This window comes from Sinocyclocheilus anshuiensis, unplaced genomic scaffold (assembly GCF_001515605.1).
Source record: "Sinocyclocheilus anshuiensis isolate Anshui unplaced genomic scaffold, SAMN03320099.WGS_v1.1 scaffold425, whole genome shotgun sequence".
Classification (NCBI taxonomy): domain Eukaryota; kingdom Metazoa; phylum Chordata; class Actinopteri; order Cypriniformes; family Cyprinidae; genus Sinocyclocheilus; species Sinocyclocheilus anshuiensis.
Window position 1 is genome coordinate 485427 of NW_015537947.1, and position 17272 is coordinate 502698.

General features: G+C 35.7%; 1 protein-coding gene across 3 annotated transcripts in view; it reads left to right on the top strand.

The window, feature by feature from the left end:
- Nucleotides 1–17272, top strand: part of LOC107664175 (adhesion G protein-coupled receptor B3-like) — a 209305-nt gene that overhangs the window by 163503 nt on the left and 28530 nt on the right. For all 3 annotated transcript variants that reach the window (XM_016454645.1, XM_016454654.1, XM_016454664.1), the window contains 3 exons: nucleotides 8863–8989; nucleotides 9965–10068; nucleotides 10156–10258. In XM_016454645.1, the coding sequence (XP_016310131.1) occupies nucleotides 8863–8989; nucleotides 9965–10068; nucleotides 10156–10258 (334 nt within the window). The remainder of the gene's footprint in view (nucleotides 1–8862; nucleotides 8990–9964; nucleotides 10069–10155; nucleotides 10259–17272) is intronic.

Genomic DNA, 17272 nt, shown 5'->3' on the forward strand with positions numbered 1-17272 from the left:
AAAGAAGAAACTAAATCTGCCAGTAGATGGCGGTAAATGTCTAAATGGAATCATTGATTTGTTCAAATGGCTGATTCATTCAAGAATGAAGTAAATGCTCTCTTTAAATGGGCCATTGAATAATTGGTTCACCCAAATGCTGATTTGTTCTGAAATTTTGTGTTGCCTGGAGACACACAACAGTTCTACTGTGACATTAAAGGGTTAGTTCACCCAAAAATGAAAATTCTGTCATTATTCTCCAAAACTCTCTGCCAAGCTTACGATTAAATTTCGTATTTGAAATCACCAATGAAATCTGTCAACTACTGTCTTATAAATGTTGTTTCTTATGCTCAAATAACGTTAAAAAAAGCTTATTATTCCGACTAGACCAGCCAGTGCTCATGCACCGTCTTAAGCGTGCATCTCAGAATGCTGGCTGTTTCTATAGCAACCTGGACTTGTAACGTCAGCTGCAGTGGCGTGATGACTTTAACGATTAGTGATTGGCTCTTTTACTCAAAAGGCGGGGCTTCCTTCAATAGAGCGGCCATATTGAGCGTTGCATTTTCCCCCATTCAAAACTATACAAGTGACACGTCTTGGGTATTCTATAGTCACATTACAGCCTTGACATAATTGAATTTCAGTCAAAGTTGTGCGACACTCAGTCGCAATTTACCGATACCATAGGAATGAATGAGAAGTGCCATAAGCTGAATCCCCCCTGTCGCAAAATGTCTGTGACTTCTCTTATAAAACTTTTTAATATAAAAATAGTTCAGTCCAAAACTATTTTTAGTGTAAAACATGTTGAAGATTAGCCGGTAGGCTGTTGATTTATTAAATGATAAGCTGTTTCCTCACAAAAGCTGTTTATTCAGCGTACTGAAGCCTCTCCTCCATTGACAACCATTCAAACAAAAGGGCCTCTGGTCTCCTACCCTGCGTACCGCCAAAGCGGCGGCGTTAGCATTAGCCGTTACACTTTTCTTGATAAAGGAAGCAGGCTTGCCTTTCAGTGGCTTTTGGCTCCAAATGCTTTCGAATCGCGCTCGCGGTACTTTGATGAACACACCGAATCTAACCGGTGTATAATAATAAGGTGTGTTCAAATCGAACACACCTTATGAAATGTAAATTGACATACTTAGATCTGGGGGTGAGGCGTGTGCGTTAATTGCATTCAAAATTAAAAGTAACTTAAAATGAAAAAGTAAATTCTATGCAACCAGCATTTCATGTTGATTTTGAGAAAACTGACCTTGTATTACTGTGAAATATACTAAATTACTTTGATAGTTATTCTGAGAATAGGTCAAGATCCTGCTTACCTCAACCCACCTCAACACAACCTTTAGCTTCTACAGGAAACAGAACTGCAGTGTGAGATTGTCACTTCCATCAGTGGCCTTTAAAAGGCTGTGTGAGAATAATTACCCCAGTGTCACTAAAGAATGAGTAAAAGATGAAACGGACAAATCCCCAACCACCTCAAGGCATTACAGCTGGCCCAGCCGCAATCATTTTTATAGCTGGAGAAAATTATATGTGGGGTAACATTATGATGCTATAAACTATAAAATTTTCCCACTTTTGAAGTGCTTTTTGAAGTACTGTACTACAATTCAAAAGTTTATTTATTTATTTTTTAAAGAAATTAATGCTTATATTTAGCAAGGATACATTAAGTTGATCGAAAGGTTCAGTAAATGTTGCAAATTATTTATATTTCAAATAAATTTCTAAATAAATAATACCAATGTATTACCCAAATAATTTTGTATTCATCAAATTATCTTGAAAAAAGGTTTCCACAAAAATATTTAAAACAATCCAGCTGACCTCTTGCATGGTATGCATGTTGAACCAAAGAAACAAGTTTGATACATGACACAGGAAGTAGAAACAGTGGTGGCCCAATATTTCATACTTGTTCTTGAGATTTTGCCATTCCGAAATGGTTTTCTTATTTAAAGTGACATACAGTACATTTTCTACTTGGAAGATTCACTAAAGGCATAGTTGTGATGGTTCATGGATCAATTCTAACTAGCATTAAGCCTAAAATCTGTGGGCTCAGGTCTTTAACCACTAAATTACTGTGACCAGAGCAGCTTCTCTGGCAGTATCATATGACTTATCTTTGTATAGAACAAATGTTATGTGATGGATTTTGTGGTGGATCTAATATCCTCTATTGTCACTTGTGCTTGTGACTATAGCTCGTAGACCCTCTTTAGAGACATTTCGTCTTGTCTTTGCTTTTCATCTGAGTCCATTTGTATTTGGCAGGCTTTTCCCCTTTGTTCCCTAGCGTGCAATTAATAAAGCACGTATTTCTTTTGGCTGGCTGTGCAGAGACAGGTTCTGTTGAAGGGATGTTTTCTAGAAATGGAGTCAGGTTTAGCCACACAGAGATGTCTGGAGCACTAACAAGTTTTATTTAAATTAGTAATTAGTACTGTGTGTACCATGTCATGTGCTGTTTTTTTTTTTTCTTTGCTATTATTACATAGTTTATTTCCATACAAGATTCTTTCATAGTGTTCAGTGGCTGTCAAGCTCAGAAAAGCATTAAAGAAATACCATAAAAGTAATTATGATCTGAATAGTTAAAAGGATAGTTCACCCCAAAAATGAAAATTTGTCATCATTTACATGCCCTCATTTTGTTCCAAACCTGCATCATTATTATGTGGAACACAAAAGAATATATTTTGATAACTGCACATTCTATGTACATTTGAATACTTGTTGCCTTACTGCTTTTTATTTTATTTTATTTTATTTTATTTTATTTTATTTTATTTTATTTTATTTTATTTTATTTTATTTTATTAAGAAGAAAAAAGTCATGCATGTTTGGAACGACATAATAAATGATTATAGAATTTTCATTTTCCAGTGAACTATGCCTTTAACATGTCTATCGTGTTAATTCGGGTTGTTTTGTTATGATCTTTTTCAGTAAGTATATGATATCTGTATAATTCTAGTCATTTAATGGTTTACTTATTTAGTCCCGTCTGGCCCATGCTGTAAATTGAAAATGGCTTCTATTTAATCTTAATAATCTTCAAATATGAAAATTACACGGTGCTTCTGAGGCAGTATGAGCCAGACCTCTGTGCGGAGTCGTATTTACCAAATTAAATTTTCATTGAATGAAGCGCCACCCGAGTCTGCCCCCTTGAGTGTAATTTGAGCCACTGGAATGGATTTTAGCCCTGTGGTATTATTATATGTGGCTTATAAAGAGGGAGGGGTCTCTGCCCCGAAACGCTCAGGAACATAAACAGGCTTTATATTTTCTATTAAAAGAGAGCCGCTCTTATTGCGCTCAAATAATGAGGATTTCATGCCTATTCATGATAAATTTGAATATATTTGCTGTTGAGTTTTGTCTGTAATCTGTTTGCATGATTATTTATGTGGACGCATGTTCATTAATAAATTTGTTCGTTAACGTGTTTACTCTTTGCACAAAATCTAAATTGGCCTGTGCAAGCAACCAATTACAGAACACAAATGCACAACTCTATCAGCTCTCTCTGGCATGATTGTGCATATTTTGAGGTGCAATTTTAATTAGGCCCAAGAGATTTTCCCAAACAACAAGGGAAAACAGCTGCTGATTTCAATGACATTCATGTCATAACTGTGTGCCTCTTCTTGGAAGTCATTATGTATACGCTAGTGTATACGAACTCAGTGTGAATGAGAAATCTCGTATTTTTAACCTCTGACATCCCGGGTTCAGGCAGAGTGGAACATTTAAAGGACTAATTCACATAAAAAATATAATACTGTCATTATTTACTCACCCTCATGTTGATCTAAACCTTGTTTGACTTGTGATAGTCTAATTTCCATGCATTTAAAATGGCTAGGAACCTGTCGCGCTTCCACAGAAGCATCAAGAAAGCATAACAAAAAGTCCTGAAGTCATTCAATAGCTTTATTTCAGAAACTTTTTATTTTAAAAATTTGCTGAAAATGTTCTCGCCCTCAGGCCATCCAAGACGTAGATGAGTTTGTTTCTTCATGGGAACAGATTTGGAGAAATGTAGCATTACATCCCTTATTCACCAAAGGATCCCCTGCAGTGAATGGGTGCCGTCAGAATGAGAGTCCAAACAGCTGATAAAAACATCACAATAATCTGTGTAGAGTACCTGTATTGCAGCCAGAAGCAATGGTTTAAAATTAAAAAAAAATTATTGATCTGTTTCTTACAAACACACAGCTCTTCAGTTTACAAGATGTTAATTGATGGACTGGAGTCGTGTGGATTACTGTGATGTTTTTGTCAGCTGTTTGGACTCATTCTGACGGCACCCATTCACTGCATAGGATCCACTGAGCAAGTGATGTAATGCAAAATTTTTCCAAATCTGTTTTGATGAAGAAACAAACTCATCTACATCTTGAATGGCCTAAGGTTAAGTACATTTTCAGCAAATTTTTGGTGAATTATTCTCTATTCACTAAAAATCTTGACATCCGCCCTAGATCTCATAGGCGCATTTATGACAGAAGCTTGGATTCATGAATGAATTGAATCTTTTCAATTAATCATTTCAGTTCAGTCCACTTCACAGTACTGGTCTGAATGATTTGGTCATGAATCAATATGATCTTATTCTTGATTTTGACTCACTGAATCAATGATACAGTTGCTGTGGTTAACAACTCACTGGAGAGGAATATTATCAGTGTATAACGAATTAAATTTTGTTTTTTGTTTTTCACATAAAGGAATAATATGACTTTGGAAAACTTGAAATATAGCACAATTTTTAAGAACAACTTCTTCTGCCTCATTTTGAAACTTGAAAGCTTTAGTTCCTCTTTCATTGTAATTGCATGGAAAACAGGGCTAGCATAGTCTATTGTATTTATTTTTGAGTTCCACTAAAGCAAGAAAGTCATACAGGTTTGGAAAAACATGAGGTTTGAGGACAAACTGAGGTTAAACTGTGTCTAGACTGGATTTCTCATTCATGTTGACTTGAATGCACATTGTTGAATGCCGTTAACACTGTATTTTTGAGGAAAAACAATGAAGCATGTTCATTTTGCAAGAACGTAGTAGGTGCATAGAAACACTGTTTTACAAAAAACAATTATGGTAATGAGTAACAGGAAAAAATGGAAGAAAATGTGTTGTGAATACCTGAAGTCACCATTACAGTCCTGTTTGCTTGTAAGCTTTGTTCACTTAAATGGCTTACATTATCTTAAAAATGGCTTCAGGATAGCATTTGTTTATAATCAGATTCAATGTATTTCTTCCCCATCCCAGCACAACTGATGAGCGGTTTCTTCGAAGCTATCAGGAAGGTGTGGTATATGTCCCAGCATTGTGAAAATGATAAGTTACCTTGATTTAAAAGCAGAATCTTTCTCTCTGAGGCCAAATGTTGCTTAACTCTGCATCGATCATGCAGATTCTCGCTTGAATACTTACAACTCTATCAAGTTTCGCATGTATGAAAAAGTACAGGAGGGCCACACTTTGGCATAAATCTCCATTTTTTTCCTCATAAAATTTTCCTCAGAAGGGATAGAGGTGATGATTAGAATAGCAAAGGTTGTGTAATGGTTTGCCATTAGCTCTTTTTCTAAGAGTAGCCTTATGTTGCTTTTTTTTAAATCTGCTTCATTCATTCCATAGGTAGCAGAATTATTGACCTTGAGTTTCCAGCAAAAACATACAAAATACAGAATCTCAGAATCTGTATAAATTTTCATGACCTTATGTGGCATTAACATGCTGTTTTGGTTTACGGGTAGCTGACATGCAAGTGACAGTCTTGCAATTTGCTATGCTGTACTCAAATCTTAAACTAATTAAACTTCAGTATTTTAAAAGTTATTTTATTAGTATGACCATTTATGACCTTACATTAATTGAGAGAATATTTGTTATTTAAAAAATTAATTTGTTACATAACTAGACCATTACATTTCAAATTAAGTAGTGATGTTTGAAAATGGATGTAGACAGATGAAAAATGGTGGAAAATTTTTTTTCTGTTTTCATATATGCTAAAATTTTATTTAAAAATGTTCATGATAAATTTGCTAAACACATAAAAGTCTCTTGGAAATGATTGTGTCATATTACTGTACATGTTTCAAACATTTATGGATCATTTGTTTCATGCATTTATGGAATAGTTACTGTACCTTGAAAGAAGTGCCTTTTTTTCTTCATTTTTATTTATTTATTTTTGTTCTACCTGTTCACATCTTGAAGAAAATTGACATCAAGAGGAATTGTTAAAATTAACAGCATGTTTAGTGCTATGATTTCAATGTACAGTAAATGCTATGAGGCTGTTTGTTGATAAATTTGTTTTATGCATTTTTAATATCTATTTATTATTTTATGCGTTTTTAATATTTACTTAAATAGATATTTAATATCTATTTTTATATCTATATCCATTTTTAACATCTATATTTTAATATCTTCTTGATGTTGGAATCAAGGACTAAAGATGTGTGGTTGATGAGCATTTTGTGCTGTATTTTTGTCAGGTGTACAGTACTACTACTTTTTTCATACAGCATTGAAGTAGGTGTATGCTGAGTTGCTTTGTGTAAGTGCCTTTAAAGAATTATTGTTAGACTCAATGCTTATGTATAAAATGAACAGTCCAAAAGTAGCTGCAAAGCGGACATGAATAGACCACTGATTGCAACGTTTCAGCAGTTCAAAGCACACAGTTTACTATATTATGTGCATTACTGCCAGTAGCCTGGCATCCAAACAGTACAAATGATATAAAATATGAAGGATATATTGAATAATCTTAAGTATAAGACAAATCCTCAAATGTCAGAATTGTACGCAAATCTGATTACAGTGTCATTCTGCTAGCCTAAATGTAGTGATTCAGTACCATGGACAGCGCCACATCCCGGCTAATAAAAGTCATTAGTCTCTACTCTTACAATTGCCTAGAAACCGAGTCTATCTTGAGCCTAGCGTAATTCCTATACCCACAGACTCCTCCACAGACTGTGTGTCTTTCGAATTCCTCCCAGACCGGAAGAGCCAAGTGAGTAACAAGAGAACAGATGCAACTAAACAGAAAATAAATTGCCTTCTCCCTGGTGGAAAATATATCAGACTTCCATAAATAAGCTATGTACATTACCAATGTATTACCCAAGAACGAATTACCAAAGTAAAAATATGCACATTACTTTAACAAAGCCCTTTTGTTTTGTTAATTATGATTAGGTGATGTTGTTTCTTTCATTTCATATACAGTCAATGATCAGCTGAATTGACTGCATATTGAGTGCATCAAATCAAATTGGTTTGCTGACACAGTAACCCACAGCAATCCATTCCACAACGTCCTAATAAACGCCTGGAGTCAGTCGCTATCGGCTTGCTGTCGATGCGGTTAGACCGGACAGGGCCACACTCCGTCTTCCATGAGTGAATCAGTCCAGCCTGATTTATGTTGTACACATATCTGGAGCTAAATATGATCCAAAACCAAAAGTCATTTGCTATGCATGAAATGCTCTTGGATCATTACAGATCCATAGGTAAAGTGCATTCAGGTACTTAGAAATGTCATGAAATTTTCATGTGAATCGTACATTTTCATATATGAATATATATGAAAGATACGATATTGTATAATGCCTATTACTCTCTTTTAATGAAAGTTATTATGCATGTTATCCATGCATATAAAAAGAGTGAGATTTAAAGCTTAATTAAACCTTGAAAAGAGAGCAATTGCTGCGGTTTAATTATGGAGATCCTCATAGTCTTCCTCAGGGAAAAGTTACTTAGGATGTCATGTCGTACAGCCTCCAGAAAAGGGATGTATTTGTTATGCAACTTTTGGAGGCACTATAATTCAATGTTGCTTCTAGACTACACTAGCTGTATTCAGCTGGTTAATCATAGTACTTCATAACTGTTGACTAACTGATTTTGTTATACCAGAGGCTCGATATGATTATTTTACACAAGATATACAATGTTATCAAACATTAATCAGTTAAGCTGAGTAAATGCAAACCTGGATGATGTTTATCAGCTTATTCAAATATTTTAGCCTTAAATGATTTATTAACCACCTAAGTTAAGTAAGACATATCAGGCTGATCTTTAGATGTAACTACTGCAATATCAGCCGAGAAGTGTAAGCATTAATAAATAGGTGAGATGTCTATTCTATCATTTTGCTAGCCAGAGAAGGAGAAATTGGTTGCTACCATCCAGCCCGTTTCTACGGGGTGGTTAACGGTTCCTCTCCGTTTTCCCCTGCCGTTTATGTCTCGGGAAAAGCATTTTGTGGAATCAAATGCTATAACATCGGATAGACTTAGAATATTCGCGAATAAATGCCGAAATCAGGATGAACGAACAAGAAACGGGGACTATTCGTGAGGTATCTCCCCCCTCCGCTGCAGCGCGAGGCAGGAGGCAAGAGAGTATCAATCTGATGCCGTCCGCCGTTTCTCGGCTGAATTTTTCCCTCAGGAAAGCGTTCAAAAGGCGCTAATTAGAAAAGAGAGAGGAATACATATCGATAGAGAGCGATAAGAGAAAGCTGAAGCAAAACAAGAAGAAAAGCGTCAAAGGAATCGCAGGTTCAGGTTTATTTTGTTGTGTGGTGTGAGTGTATCTGTGAGCAGTGAGTCGTTCAGCACCACAGAGCCTCAGCGCTTCAGTCGCACTCAGTACGATCTGCACTGAAATACGTTGCGTTTACTTTCTGTCGCTCAAGTAAGAAGTGAAGTGGATGAGATGAGAGCGCATTGTTGGGGATTCAGAGTGACGGATTCACAGAGGGAAAAAGCTTGTTAAAGCGATTTAATCTTGTCTGTGTTGTGTAGGAACGATTCTTGGGGCAGCTGGAGCTCTAAAGGATGCAGAACTGTGCTCACCGATGCATCCCACACCAAATGCTTATGTGATCGGGTATCTACCTTCGCCATTTTGGCTCAACAACCCAGAGAAATAGTAAGTATTGGAATCGTCTTCTGCCGGGGATCTCAAGAGATGCTGTATTGATTAAAATGTGGGTTGTATTCAAATGGACGTTTAATAATTTACTTTAATCATGTCATATTTGATTATGATAGAAATCTACCGGTGCAAAGCTTGTGTGTGTGTGTGTGTGAGAGAGAGAGCGAGCTCAGAATCTCCTGTTTAAGTAATTGCCATTAAATATTTTATATATATGTTTATATATGATTTATTTTAATTATGGCCTCACCTTCTGTTAAAGCTTCCCCCTTCACAGATTGAAGTAATTTGAGGGTAAAAAGTAATATTGACCATCATGATCTCCATTTTACCTTTCCTAAATGTTGCTCAAAGCATTTATATACGTTCACATTTGAGATGCATGAGCATCAGCTCTGGCCTCTTCAATTTCAATATTCAATTTGCTATTTACATTAAAAAAAATAGTTCTTAGCGGTGAGATATTATGCAGATATACCAGGATTGTGCATATAAATTATGGCTTTCATATTATGTAATAATGGCTTCCTTCTCTAATACAGTTCACAGTCTTGTTGATTTAGATTAATGTAACTGTATAATATTAATCTTTATTTTATCTCAAAACATTTAAATATGCTTTACATTTGCGATATAATGCCATCAGCTCTGGTCTCTTCACTAGTCAATTCAGTAGTCAGCAAAACATGGCTGTTTTACCCTACAGAGTAAGAGGCAGCCATTTTTTCTCTGCCCATGTGACCAGTCAGTGAAAAAATAGCTCCCGTGTGAAAATGATGGTGTTTTCTCCGTCTCAGTGATGCAGCAGGGGCAAAGTTTGAAAAATCCCAAAGAACTTGTGCTTTAATCCTCTAAATATCAGCAGTATAAATGGCTTTGCTGCAACAAGCAAGCATCCTGTAATGTGCTTTTATTAGTGGTACAAGGGTTTGACAATTGCTCACTGAAGCTCTTGTGTGCCATTCACAGGCTATGGAGTACACAGGGGTTCCATCTGTGACACTAATAGTGGGCTGTGGTCTTTCCTGCCTGGCCTTGATCACACTGACCGTGGTGTATGCTGTTCTATGGAGGTAAGTGCATAGATGTACAAGGGATATTACAAATAATGCCTTTGCACTTCTGGGGGAATGTAACTTTGATAAACAATGTGTTTTCAGGTACATCAGGTCGGAGAGATCAATCATTCTGATCAATTTCTGCCTTTCAATCATCTGCTCCAACATCCTGATCCTTGTTGGACAGACACAGACACACAATGCGGTAAATATTTACATTTTAAACAAAATTTTAGTTTTACACGAATATTGCCAGATTAGATTGACATTGCGATATAGGCCAGCAAGCATTAATTGAGAATGAACTTTGATTTGTACATGAACAAAATGTCCACTCTAGATTCTCATATTTATTTCTCGGCTTGTGTGTGGACTGATTTTGCAAGCTTGTCTTGAATGCCAGACAGCTTCTCTGCACTAATATTATGCTGATCTAGATGTTCCAGGGTTTATAATGCAAATGAAAAAACTGCTTTTACCTAAAACTGGTGAAGATCTCTCTGTCTGCTGTTTGTATATCATACCACCCCACCAGATTGTTTTAATTCTTCTATTTCGCGGCATTGTGACTCACTTAAATTCAAGCTGGCTGCCCTAAATTTCTCTGAAGTGACCTACCTACCTATCCAAATGTTCGAGTCTTTGTATAGTGAGCTACATGTTCTGTTATATGCTTATATTGTTGTGTTCGTATGAACAAATTGCATTTTTTTCTTGTGGGAAGCAATTTATGTACCTTACATATTTGTATATGCTTATATTTTTATACTCTCATTCGGATTAGACACTGGACCCCTAAATTCACCCAAAGAAACAGTTTAGGTTAATTTAGCAACTTCTGGCTTATGAATCGCTTGTTAGAGATTCATTTAAACCGAACCTAAAAGAACCAGTCGCTTATTTTTAAAAGCTTTTTATGTCATTTGAGCTAAAAAAGCACAAATTATGATACCGTTGTGTTTGGATTGTATTCCTTTCTTGTTGATCTATAGTGTTTCTTCTGTGCATTCTCTCCATTGTTTATCAGTGTACTAGATTATATACAAGTCTTAAAATTAGTACTCCACAAGCCATAGAATTATTTTTAGCGAATGAGTACATCACACTGTGTCCAATGGCAAGGATAAATGATGATGATGCCTCTATGTTCAGAGCCACTAAATACATTAGCCAGAATCCAGCTGGCTGCATTCTGAATTATACAGTGCAAATGCAAAATGGACAGACACAGGTCCGAGACACGAAAGATTGTGTCTATGTAAACCACAAATAGAATACAAACAAGATACAAAACTTACACCAAAAATGCTCTTTGAATTATTGGCATTGTTACATGCTACAATTCTGTTGTTCACGCTGAGATGACTGAATTTTGACGTCAAAATCCAAACTATCTTAACCTCTTTCCAAGTAATTGGCTTCCCTAAAGAATAAAAAGTCTTTCATCATCAAACAGGTTTTTTGGTTGAGTGAAGATGCTGTTCAGATAGGAAAGCAGGGAGTGAGCATTGTCTGTTTGATATATTGCATTATTTTCAAGACTTAAAATAACATTTATCCTGAATATGATGATGATCAGTAGATATGCATCACAGTAAACTTGAAGCAAAAGTCCCTTAGTGTTCACAGTCCAAATGGTTCAGTTATATAACAGTCTCTCTACAAGATCCGAAGCCCACGTGAATCTGAACATTTGGTGCCGTTGTGAATGGAACATCTAAAGTTCAGCATCCAGGTAGGGTGAAGCTCTTTACATGTCTGCAATTAGTTTTAAAAAGGACTAAATGGGCTCCCAGCTAGATTGAAACGCTCAAACTGATTTTTTTTCCAGCTCACAGTGAGGAGATGGTGTATATAAGTCATTCAAGATGTAATTATAAGATGCAGATCCTGATCAGAAGATCCTAGAGTCAAAATTTCTCATATTCACCATTTGAAATTCAACATCAGATATGATTGGGTATGGGAAATTGTATAACTTTGGAAGAACAAAGATTAATTATTCACTCTCATGCTTACAAACGACGCTCATTTGCCCTCGTTTGAGTAAACAAGATAAAAGAGGTTGATTTCTCACTGCTTACAAGCCTGTCAGGACTAGCACAGCTGGTGGTTTTTAGTTATCAGAGGAGGGTTTACACAGAGTGGAACGTTACTCCTTCGCTGCCCACACAGATAGGGCTTCGGAGTGAATCAACACCATTGCGGGAATAACACATTACTCAGTCACACAATCAGACATTTCAGTACAGGCAGCACAATGCACAAGCTTTTTCCAATTCTAATTCAAACGAGCGATCTGGGATGGAAGAAAGTGAATTCCCAAGGTTAAAACAAATGAATTTCCTGTTACAGTAAACTGATGAAAAGATGACTTTGACTGTAGCTCCGTTCCAAACCTGGTGAGATGATTGACTGACGCTCCTCTGACTGCACCTTGAGGGAGTATGGGTTATAAAAGCATGCATTTAGGGCAAGCATAAAGGCTTTAATTAAGCTGTTTATTGGCTCTATAAAACATTTTAAAAGACCAATGTTTTCTCTTTTTTATAGTAACGTTTCTTGAAATTATTCAAATTATTTAGTACTTCATTAAAAAACATTATTAAATAATTCCAAGCAACAAAAATAAGCATGACAAAAAAGAAAGATATATATATATATATATATATATACATGACAGTGTATGGGACTGTTATATATATATACAGTATATATATAACAGTCCCATACACTGTCATAGTTTCCCAAATATTCATATTTATTTTAACAGCAATGCTTATTCAGGTATAGAATGGTTGTAAGACAGAACATTCCTGTTTAAATAAATATAAGTTTTTTCAGGAAAACTTGGCAGCATGCAGGAAAGTATTCTCTCCATTTTTAATATTTTAGAGACTCGATAATTCTAAAATCATCTTTAAAACTATGAAAAACTTTTTAGTTTAAAAGCATTTTTATGATTGTTATGAACGTAAAACTGGGCAAAGAAAATCTATTCAGTAATTAGTTTGAGTAAAGTACAGTACATTACTCAAATCAATATTTGAATATTTTTTTCTTTGCATGGTGTAAAATTCACTATTTTGTATTAATGCTTTTCAGTTTTCTTTCCATCCATCCATCCATCCATCAACTTGGATGAATAACTTCACTAAGCGCATTGTGGTGCATTACACTATATGTGCTATACTGTCTTTAGCCAAAATTAGATATTTTAGAAGGCAGAATAGTTTTGCTGCCTACATTTTTGAACAGCTTTTGTGTTTGGGAGCATGCCTATAATGCCTTAAGGTTTTGGAACAGAGCTTTGGTGGGTTGCTTGCCATTAAAAATGCCATTTACATTGTTTGTTTATTTATTTATTTATTTTTGTATTAGACATGCATCTGCTTTGGCTTGTTGTGGTACAATGTATCGTTATTGACCTCATTATTCTAAGAACATACAGCGCAAGTCTTAATGACAGCAGTGTGGCAGGTCCGGTCCACCATTAATGGACCATAATTACATCTGGACCTCCACTCTGTCCACATCTAAGGCATCAGTGCAGCATTTTAAATGGTCAGTGTGTCTGTGTTACCATGACAATAAAATGTCATTCTCCAGTGTATCACTGTCTTGCCAGTTCTTTTTGCAGCCATTTGCCACGCTTCAAAGCAGCAATTTAGAGTAATTCCTGCTTCATCACGCTGGTGACGTATTTCAGAGGGTGCAGGTTTTCACCTCCAGATGGTGGTCGCACATATGACGTGATGGTCATGCGAGGAAGAAGCACTCAGCCTGCGGCTTCTCTAAATGTTGAGCTGATCTGAAGGCCTGTCAGTGCTGATCATACACACTGCCATCTTCCTCTTTAATTCCACACTACATCATTTTACATTTAGCATGAGGGAGGGTTCAGCATTTCTCCCAAATGACTGCAAATATGCATTTCTATTTGTGAACTGGAAATGACCCATCCACAACCATCATTATAAGCAAAATCTGTATTATAGAATGATATTTTTTTTTTAGTGGAACAAAGGGTTGATGTCCTCATTGCATTAAAAATGTAAAGCATTTCTACTATCCTCCCACGAAATGATTAAGGCGCTGACAACAGTTTAGTCCCCTGTCAGTAATTTAAAATGTGCTTTTCTTTTTTCTGGTGTCTGGATCTTCTTAAGGTTTGACTAATGGCAGCTATGAAAGTAGAAGGCAGACACAGACATGCTTATACCTCGTTATATTGGATTGCAGGTTGTTAGTGAATCAAACACAGGTTTTTGGAAAGAAATACTGAGGACATGCAACAAATAGCAAAGAATAGGAGCCTTTGATACAGACCTGCTTTTAATAAAGGAGCTTTTCCAGCTGAAACGTGGCACAAATATAGACCTTATGTCAATATGTTTTTTGTGCAATAGACCATTTATGAGACCCATGAGAAATTACTATGTGTATTCCGCTAGAGCGTGTTGAGATGAGAGCTAAAGATGGACGTTCTCTGCTGTAGTTCTTTTAAGAGAATAAGCCAGACAGACACAGAGACTGTGCTTATTCCATTAGCAGCACCTAAAGTGTCTTATGGGGCTCTATGATTATTAAATGGTGCTCCGAGACTTCCTCTTATCTCTCGCTGCAAGAAAAGGTGCCATTTAATCCAGTGGTGCGTTGTGAAGTATCCGAATGCCAGTATGAAGTAGCTGTCAGTGGAAATGAAATGGCAGAGTTATATGAACCATACTTTATTCACTTTGAGGCACTGAACATTTACTTTCAATGTAAAGTTGGTCAAAGTGTTAAAGGAGACTTTTCAGGTATGTCAGCCAGCCTTCAATTATCTTGGTGGAGTTTGGATCATTTAATTAATGTCTGTCTGTCTGTCTGTCGTTTTATCATTCTATCATTCTGTCTTTTCCAACACCAACCACTGTATGTATCTTATAGTATGACATGTCTTGACAAACTTTGCTTTTCTAGTCAAAAAATTAGTTATATAAAATTATTTGAATTTTAATCAATTTTAATTGTTTCCTAATATTCAAATTGCTATTCTGCAATTCAGTTCTAATCCAGCAATTAAACTGGAATTCTAAATTCAGCTTTGTATGATGCACAACCCTTTTGAGGTTAGCCAAGAAGGAAAGTTGTTGCAGAGACTGAATTATTAGTTAAAGCAATTAAAATTGTTATATTTTGATAGAAGATTACAAAGACATTTTTGAATAATGTGCACTGATAAACCATGCACAGTAAGACCAGGAAAGTGCATTATAAAGTAAATAGGATAATTTTATTTCATATTGACTTTAAAGGACAGGAAAAAAAGCATCATGTTGTAGCTGCTCTCTTAAAAAGTGATGGTCAGCTTTCCAAAACATTTTTCGATATCTTTTTGCACCAGACCTAAAAACATCATAAAATGATTCTAATCTTTACCTTCAAGAAGAGTCTATAATTTAGTGGCTGTATTTATGTGCAACTTCCTTTTGATCAGTTGGGGACTTGTTTATCTTCTCAAGTACTAAGATGTGAGGATAGCCCGCAGCACCTTTCCAAACACAAACATCAAGGATTTTGATTGGAGAGAACCGATCCGAATAATGTTTGAACATGATGAAAAGCATTCATAATTTACTTAATAAATAAAATAAAAGTACTTACCTCGCTGAGTTTTTTTTTTCCCCTGTGGAATTTTCATTTTGTAAACGATGACACTAGTAATAGTCCATCCAGTCAGCACTGAAAGAAACTGTAGAAGAAAACACTGATTATTTGTAGTATCTATTCTAGATATTCTCATATTAAGCAAAGATTGGTGCAGCCATACAGTAGTCTATGAATTGTTTAGATGCTACTTGTAGTGTCTATGCTTTTATTTTACCTCACTTGTTGAATAATAGAAAGCAATATTTTTGTATTTTGGTTTAGCAGCAGCATTTGTCATAAATATTAATGTAGGTAAGGCATTTACAGTGGGTACGGAAAGTATTCAGACCCCCTTCAATTTTTCACTCTTTGTTATATTGCAGCCATTTGCTAAAATCATTTAAGTTAATTTTTTTTCCTCATTAATGTACACACAGCACCCCATATTGACAGAAAAACACAGAATCGTTGACATTTTTGCAGATTTATTAAAAAAGAAAAACTGAAATATCACATGGTCCTAAGTATTCAGACCCTTTGCTCAGTATTTAGTAGAAGCACCCTTTAAGGGGGTCTGAATACTTTCCGTACCCACTGTATGTCAAAACAGAAACAACCCTGCTCAAACAGAGTGCTGTTTGTATCAGGGTAGATGAGGGGAGTATGTAACATTAATTGGCGAGGAGAAAAGCGTTTCCAGCAATAATCTTGACAGAGTGTGAATAAATAGTTGTTCAAACGAGATATTGTACTACATTTCAAGAGTGTAATGAAGGCAGGATCACTGAAGTATCCAGACTAGGGAAAAAGGACCATTTGAAGCATGTTGTTTTCTGCTGCATAATGAGTCTGGCTTAATTAGCCTGCATATCAACATCATGCCAGTTTGGCCCTTAGCCATGCCTTATAGCATCAACACTTCCTTTACATTGTGCTGATTTGTGAAAGCACTGAACTATTACAAACATCCACTGCTACCAGAGATTTGGTATCAGTGTATAGTGGCTTAGATTTGAGCCTGTTCCTTACAGAAAGCTGTCATTTGGAATATAGCGAGTATGGACTACGTTGGCCAAGCTGTTCCATAAAATTCTTCTGTAGGAGGAAACTATTCCTTTAAAAAAAGTTAAAACAGGCTTCGTTGAGATGGTTGTTAGAAAATCAGTGATAAAATGATAAATTGACTGAGGTTTACTGAAAACATCTTAATTACTTAATAAATGTTGCTACTGAGGAAAATTATGTCAGTAGTGAATTAATGACTTTGGTAATTATGTAAATGTTTTAATTATTTTAAGTTGCTCCCTCCTACTATCAGAGGTTTATTTCAATTGGTAGAATCTCATTGGCAGAGGACAGTGACCTCATATTCCCATCACATATTTGGTTTTAAATTACTTAGATTATGCTATATTATTTTTATTATTATTCATGGAATCATTTAATCACATCTTCAAAGAGAATATTAAAGCTCCCTCAAAGAATCATCTGAAATTAAAGGATTCTGTGTTGATAAGAAACCATGACGGATGACTCACGGATCAAATCATTGCGCTTAAACTCAAGGATTTGAATGCTTCTGACA